Source organism: Lytechinus pictus, unplaced genomic scaffold, assembly GCF_037042905.1.
Source record: "Lytechinus pictus isolate F3 Inbred unplaced genomic scaffold, Lp3.0 scaffold_19, whole genome shotgun sequence".
Lineage (NCBI taxonomy): Eukaryota > Metazoa > Echinodermata > Echinoidea > Temnopleuroida > Toxopneustidae > Lytechinus > Lytechinus pictus.
In genome coordinates, this window is record NW_026974140.1 from 17,309,185 (window position 1) to 17,317,381 (window position 8,197).

Sequence of the window (8,197 nt, forward strand, 5' to 3'; positions counted from 1 at the left end):
ACACAGTAAATAAAAACATTGATTTCCGCTGTACGGCGGATGTGGGGGAAAGACAGAAAGCCATTGGCCTATCGAGGTCTATCCCCCTGATTACCGTACAACAGGAAAAACAAAACAAACACAATGCAAGAACTTTGGGGATAACAGAGGAATTAAAATCCTAACTAGCGGGGGAGAGGGGGGGGGGGGGGGGGTGGCAGGCAAAGGAGGGGACACAAGTGTTAATTATTTAATATTGTATAATATTGTATTGTATTGTAATAAGTCATTATGGCGTATATACACATAAATATACTGATACAGATGTATATATAACATTTAGAATTTCACTTAATTATTCTATATTTTATGATAAATATGAATTAAAAGAAGAAAAAAAAAATAATAATATTTGCACCAACATGCTGTATGACATAAGAAGCAGATTAGGCTATAGTACAGTATGTAAGAGAGCATGTTTGTATTTTCTCTTGAATATGTTTAATGATTGACTATCTTTTAAATGATTTGGAAGGCTGTTCCAAATCTGGGGCCCTTGATAGCATATACTTGCTCTGGAAACATCATATTTAAGAAGTGGAATATATAGGTCTGTAGAATTTCTGCAGTTATATTTATTTACGTTATAGTTATAGAGGAAATATTCATTAATTGAGAGAGGAAGTAGATTATGTATAATAGAATACCGGTACATAAAGACTGCAACGTGAAACTTATAAAGGTCATTCAAAGGGATAATTTGTAGTTTTGTTAATAATAGTCCTAGTCCTATGTGGTAACCTCACTTAAAACATACACGTCTGTCCACAACACAATAAAGAATATTCAAATCTATGTGAAAAATATAAAAACTAAAAAGATTTCTGCACTTTGAGAATTAAAATCTGTTATAAGAAAGTAAATTGGACTGGTTTATATTCACTTGGTCTAAAAACATTTGGCTTACTTCTCAAATAAATTTATACCACATAGGCTAAACCCATTTGGGCTAAACCTTCTTGGTCTAATATCAATCTGGTCCAAACTAAACTCAGTCGGTTTGTATTATACTCTAATGCAAAGTTAGTTTAATTTCCACTTTGTCTTCTCGTTATTCTGCACTTTGTCAAATGAAAATTTGTTTCATAAACAGTTCAACTATAGACCAAGTGGTATTAGACCAAGTGGATATTAGACAAAATTGGTATAGCCTAGACATTGGGCTAAATGGCAATTACCTGTAGACAAACTGGTTAGTAAACATACTTGTTGTAGACAAATTAGACCAAGTGGATTGACACAAAACAGAACATAGACAAGGTGGAAATTTACAATCAAACTTACCCATATGAGCTTGATACGAGTTGGGATGGCTTATCTTGAGGCCAATATAATGACACCCAAACCCTTGATTTCATCCCACCTTCATCTCCTCGATCTCTGGGTCGTTGACCTCCTCCTCCTCGAGGGGGAAGGTTCATGACCTTGAGAAGTCTACCCTGACTGGTGCTCCATACACGAATGGTCTTGTCTCTACTCCCTGGTATAAAGGTAACAAAAGGTTTATTGTTTAAGCATCATGTAGTACATGGCATTGGTCCCTAGGCACAGCACAGACATTTGATTTTCATAACTCGTGGAGGGCTCCATTGTAAAACAGTTTTTAAACTGAATTGGACTACCCTCCAGTTTTTATTGATTATGTTAAATAAAACATGAATAAATAAATAAATCAATAAATAAACTCACATCATGCATGATTTTTATCAAATAAACCATTTATCTATCTATCTATAGATCTATCTAAAGGCAGAGTCTGAAGTAATGAGACTAGATTCACAATGTACTGTGGCTACCTTTATACAGAGAGTTTTGAGTTTAGTCTTTACTCTAGACATGGTGCAATTGGTTAAAATGTCAAAATTAATGTAGTAATCAAATGAAGATTATACAGTATACCACTGCTTCAAATGTGGCACAAAGTCTCACAATTGATTAGAGAACTTTTCCCGAATAATTGCATTGACCATAATGCACAATAGATCACAGAAATTTTAATGTGTGATTAATCACAACATTTTGTTTTGCAGGACCCTAGTATCATTCTCTCAATGAAAATACATCCAATATAGATGATGATAATAATAAATAAAAGCTAATTCACAGAATTCTAGTTTAGTAGATTTTATCATGAGAACAAGATATTTTGTAGTATATAATTTCCAGTATATATTTTCTACACTGTATTATAATCGTTTTGTATATATTTTCTTCTGATATTGTTCATCTGTTATCACTATTTATTAAAATTAGTCGTGTACAGTAGTTTGTCCTAAAAAGAACAAGTAACCTGGACTTAGTTTTAATCTACTTCCCTTTTCATATTGAATAAAGGTATACACAAAAAAATATGATCTTTCCCATTCAATTTACATCAGTGAGTGCATAGCTCATAGTACTTCATGTCAAAAATCAAAAGGTCGACATTACTATGGAGAACAGGTTCCATAAAATTTACTTCACCGACAATTGCTCCACTGTTAACACCATACACTAAAGGAATGACCGACTTTATCCCTGGATTTAACACTATGCCCTATCCTAAACCTAGCATAAAACCCTATTGCAACCCTAACCCTACACCTTATACAAAATAAAGCACAGAGCAATTGTCGCCGGAACAAATGTCGTGTCACCAGAGAACAAGAGAGATTGAAGAATGAAGAATTTCTTGTCAAATTTGTTTAATCACCTGATATTAGGAGGCACCCTGGTTCTGTATGTTTGTCAGAGTCTTCATCATCTGATTTATTCTTCAGGAATGCATCCTCTCCAAGGAATGGAGCCCATGCTATGGATTGAATCTCATCGTTATGACCTCTTAGATGCTGAAGAACTTGGTTCTTCTTGGAAAGTGCATCAACAATAAGAATCTTTCCATCCCTATACCTGAAAGATATGATTGCATATAAGGTTGACTTTACTTGAGTGCTTTTTTTCCAAAGTCCAATCACTTGACACCACAGAAATCTATCAAAGTTTTGAATTAGATGTAAGTAACACGTAAGGCAAAACCTGGCTGAAAAGATTGCTTTGACTTGGGCAATTGTTTAGCCTGTGAAAGGCAATCTTAGCAAGTTTATTATGTGGTGAAGATTTTATTTTGTCACCAGAGTCATCAGTAGGAAATGTTCTGATGGGCATTTTCTAAGCAAACTCCCATCATTTGTTGTTTTAGAGATAATCATACACACAATGAAAAGTGTGTAAAATTGTGCCGTGTAACGTCAGTTACCGTGAAAATGCCCTGATGAGGATTGCTTTGGGTTTTTTTCTCTGGCATATTCATTATCTTTTTTTATCCTTCTTGCATAAACCAAAATTATTATTTTTTCTTTATTTTCCTCTACATGAATAATTCAGATCAACTTATTATGGATGGATTTAGCCTTTAAACACAGGATAGAGGGTATCAAATGCACAAAGTAAATGTGTATTTGGTCTAGACGAGACCCGTATGATCTGTCTGACAACATACTTGTAACCAATGGACCACAAACATTTCACTGAGTAAAAAAAAATTAGATTAAAGGGTTGTAAGAGTACATCAAACAGCTTAGAGTTCAAGAGATCCTAATACTGAATGAGATTTAAATGATTTGAGTTCAAGAGAGAATGCATACCCCAGAATGAATGGGATGAGAGGGTTCAACTTTCAAGAACATATATGAGATTAAAGGGTTTATACTAATTAAAGAGAGAATACCCAATAAATAATGAGATCAAAGGATTAAAAAAAAGAGAATATATACCCCCAGAAAACACAAGATCAATCGGTTTAGAGTTTAACAAAGAACATATTCACCAGAATGAATGAGGTTACATGGTTTAGAGTTCAAGAGAGAATACATACACCATAATGAATGAGATCAAAGGGTTTCAAGTTCAAGAGAGAATACATACACCAATTACAGCTTAGAGAGTATATCCCAGAATAAATGGGATCAAAGGGCTCAAAGTTCAAGAGAGAATATATACCCCAGAATGGATGAGTTCAAATAGTTTACAGTTCAGAGAGAATATATATCCCATAATAAATGGGATCAAAGTGTTTTGAGTTCAAGAGAGATATATACCCCAGAATGAATTGGATCAGAGGGTGGAGTTTAATGAATTGGATGAAATGGGCTGGAGTTCAATAAGGAAGATTTAGCCAAAATGAACAAGATCAAATATTTTGAGATTTAATAGAACATAATCCTAGAATGAAGGTAGTTGAAGGTTTGAGAGAAAATACTTACCCAAGCGCAACAATCTTGCCATCATGTGGGCTGCAAGTCAGACTGTAAATACAACCTTTCTCTGGTCTCAGCAGCTTTGCATCATCTTTCTTTGAAGATTTGATGTCCCAATAGATAAGACATCCTTTCTCATCTCCTGCTACTACAATGTCAGGATTAGCCCTTGACCAATCCAGTGCTGTGATTTTATTCTACAATGAACAGAAAAATAGTCTCATCGTACTTTGTGACTTCACCAAACATTAAAATAATTCAAATGTCACCAAAACTGGTATGGTCAATTGAAGACATATTACTGATCATGTACTGTAATCCAATCAGAACTATATTTAAAATAAAGAATAAAAATATAAATCCTCTAGACTTGAACATTTTTATTTTTGTCCTCATTAAGATATATATCGAGAAAGGGGTGTAGTGTAACATTAATTAAGGAATTCTATTTGATCTATTCTGTGATTGAAAAGTAGGGACAATGACCATGATCATTGCACATGCCTTGTCTCAATCTCCTATATTATATTCTCTCTTTAATACCAAACCACCCACACAAATGAAAGATTTATTATGTTCATTGCTATACAAAGCAGTAAATTAAATTCCCTGTGATACGCACATCCATGTTTACATATCATGGGTCAGGATTGCACAAAAAAAGGGGAGAGAAAAATTTGAGGGTGGCAGATGACCTGAAGCAGGAGTGGGCAGAAAACATGAACAAATGATTTAGGGAATAGAGGGAAGAGCTAGAGGGGTGGTGGAAAAGGAATAAAATGAAACAAACATGAAATAACAAGAATGACAAGCCTGAAAAATAATTGAATATAAAAGTGACTTTAACTGAAATAGCAGGGGCTGTATACGTGTTTCAGAAAGAGCAATTGACAAATATTTTCCTCTCATTCTTAAAACTAGGGGTAGGGCCTAAATACATTTAAAAAATCAAAAGAAAAGAGGTAGAAAGAGTGGACAAAATATTTAAGAATGTAATCATGTCTGGGTCACATTAGATGATTAGTGAATCTAGCTCTTTAACTTAACAAGTGGAACGCCTCTGGCAATCTCGCCCACATTACGCGATACATATAGCAGCAGTGCTGACTTTGAAAACAGCTGTTGAATAATTATTCACAAAAGAAAACACTCATATGATAATAAAATACTATGTCCATTGACCCAACATGACCTTTGACTATGATTATGTGACCTAAGACGTGTGCAAAACAATCATTCATACTTGATTAACCTTATATCTGTGTTTCATGAACTACATGTGTAGATCCATAAACTTTTTAAGTTCTGATGACAATTCAACAAATACCCCCAACATGGCCAAAGTTTATTGACCTTAAAAGACCTTTGATCTTGGCCATGTGACCTGAAACACGCACAGGATATTCAGGGATATATGGTTACTCTTATGTCCAAGTTTCATGAACGAGATCTATAAACTTTTTAAGTTATGACAATTCCACAAATACCCCTAACATTATCAGTTTGTTGACCCTAAATAACCTTGATCATGTGACCTGAAACTCACACAGGATGTTTAGGGATACACTATCACCCTTATGTCCAAGTTTCATGAACTAGGTCCAAATACTTTCTAACTTATGACGACATTTCAAAAACTTAACCTTGGTTAAGATTTCGATATTGATTCCCCCAACATAGTCGAAGTTCATTGACCCTAAATGACCTTTGACCTTGGTCATGCAGGGTGCTACATAACCACTTGCCCGGGGCAAGTAAAAGTTAGAGTCGGGCAAGTGTTTTGAAGTAGACCATAACTACACGCAAATTGGGCAAGCAAAATTCACAGTAGAAAGCAAAATTCTCACAGTAGAATGACCAAAATTAGGGTCGATATGATATGATATTGACCCTAATTTTGCTCATGGCAGGCAAGATAAAATCACTTTGGAAAAGAAATGCAATAACAAGGTAGATCAGTTCATGTCAAAAGAGAAAAAGGCTAATGGTTTATAAAACCGCAAAACTTTCTTCTAAAGAGGTAAAACTTTTTTCAAGGATTTTTTCGGGCAAGTGAAATAAATTTTTGGGCAAGTATATTCCAACCATTTAAAATTTACTTGCCCAACTGGGCAAGCGCTTCTAAAACGTTATGACTTATGTAGCATCCTATCAGTATCATGTGACCTGAAACTCAGGCAGGATCTTCAGTAATATACCTGATTACCCTTATAAGTTATATAAGTATAACAAATCATATCCAAGTTTCATGAACTAGGTCCATATGCTTTCTAAGTTATGAGGACATTTCAAAAACCTAACCTGGTTAATTATTAATGTTGACGACGCCGCCGGAGAAGTGGCGCCTATAGCTATACTAAAACTCTCGCTCTGCAGGAGAGACAATAACTGAATTAGCAATAGCATGTCTGTCTTGACCCCCTCGGACCCTCCCCTCCATCAAAATACCATGGTGCCACATCCTGGACCCTGACTAAAGTCTAATGATTAAGCCTAAAGCCTAGGCTAAAGGGACGGGCCAGGCCTAGGGAAAAATAAGTAGTGAGAAAAAAAAAAGGAGACTAATTTTAGTAAATCCTGCCCTGAGCTGTGGCCGTGCCACTGATCAACATGATTGTCATTGAGTGACTGTGTTGTTGAGTGATGAGAGTGACACTTATCTTGTCTGTGATTTTATTTGGTAAATCACACAAAGCTCAAACTCAAAAAGCAGAGTAGATCAATCATCAACATGATCAACAGTAGAGGCGCACGGCCAATATTGGAGACTGTCTCCAATGTGGGAGATTATCTCCCAATATCAGAGACTTTTGTAAAGAATTTGGGTATCCAATTTCAGAGACAGTCTCCAGTTTTGGAGACCAATTTCCTTTGTTTACATTTGCTGCAAAAGGATTACCTTGGCGGCAAATAAAAATGTGATAAGCAGATTCCTCATGAGAAATTACCCCTTTTCACCGTCTACTTTAAAAATTCACCGTCTACTTTTGTTTTGATAAGGATTTTTGTTGTCAATCACACACAAAACAAATGGGCTTCTGACCTCAGTGAGACAAAATTTTGGGTGGAAAAAATCATGCTTTTGTTGGTGTTGTTTCTTTTGTCCTTTTGCAAAGCAAGTCTCCAATGTGGGAGATTGTCTCCCCTATTGGAGAGAGTCTCCCATATTGGCCGTGCGCCTCTACTGATCAATGCAATCTAATCTACCTCTTGACATTTTTTCTCGCTTAGAACAGATTTGTTTTTCGTGTCCCAAATCTTGATGATCCCATCATCTCCAGCACTAGCACACAGACGTGCATCTCCATCGGTGACGGTTCGGCAGAAAGCGACAGACGTTACCCGCTCTGCGTGCCCACTCAAACTTCCAGCAAACGTCGGCGGGGAAACGGTCACATCAAGAAGCAAAACTGACGATTTTGTAGCAAAAGCAAAAATTCCGTCTTCACTACAAGAACTAGCACTAGTCAAATACCAATTAGGTGAAGGTGGCAGTATTTCGAAAGCCATTCTGGAGATTTAAGGTTAATAATTCGTTTCAGTTTCCCACTGGATGCGCGTGCATCTCATGTGGAATTGAGATCATGGGAGCTGACATGTTTAGGCTCTTTCAGTATTATGTCTATATATCAATATCATTCAACTTTAAATAACACATATTTATCACTTCTCAAACAAAAATTATTATTTATAGCTATTTTGAAATTATAAACTTCAAGGTAAAAAAATTTTATGTGAATTTATTTTACTAAAACATAACATTAGAAAATCTAATAAACTGACTCAATTGCTTTCATTTCCATTTCGTTGACGTTCGTGGGAAAGTTTGAATCAAGTCATTTTTTTAAGCGAAATATGTTATTAGATTTGGTAAATTCATCAAGACTAATAGGTATTGATATGTGAATTTTTAGACCATTTAA

At 35.4% G+C, this 8,197-nt stretch overlaps 1 protein-coding gene across 1 annotated transcript in view; it reads right to left on the reverse strand.

The window, feature by feature from the left end:
• LOC129260782 (gem-associated protein 5-like) overlaps positions 1 to 7,867 on the reverse strand; it is a 28,386-nt gene extending 20,519 nt beyond the window's left edge. Inside the window, 4 exon segments of the mRNA XM_054898751.2 lie at positions 1,324 to 1,519; positions 2,732 to 2,928; positions 4,281 to 4,471; positions 7,482 to 7,867. Of these exon segments, the coding sequence (XP_054754726.2) occupies positions 1,324 to 1,519; positions 2,732 to 2,928; positions 4,281 to 4,471; positions 7,482 to 7,784 (887 nt within the window). The 5' untranslated portion in view covers positions 7,785 to 7,867.
• Between the last annotated feature and the right edge of the window lie 330 nt (positions 7,868 to 8,197).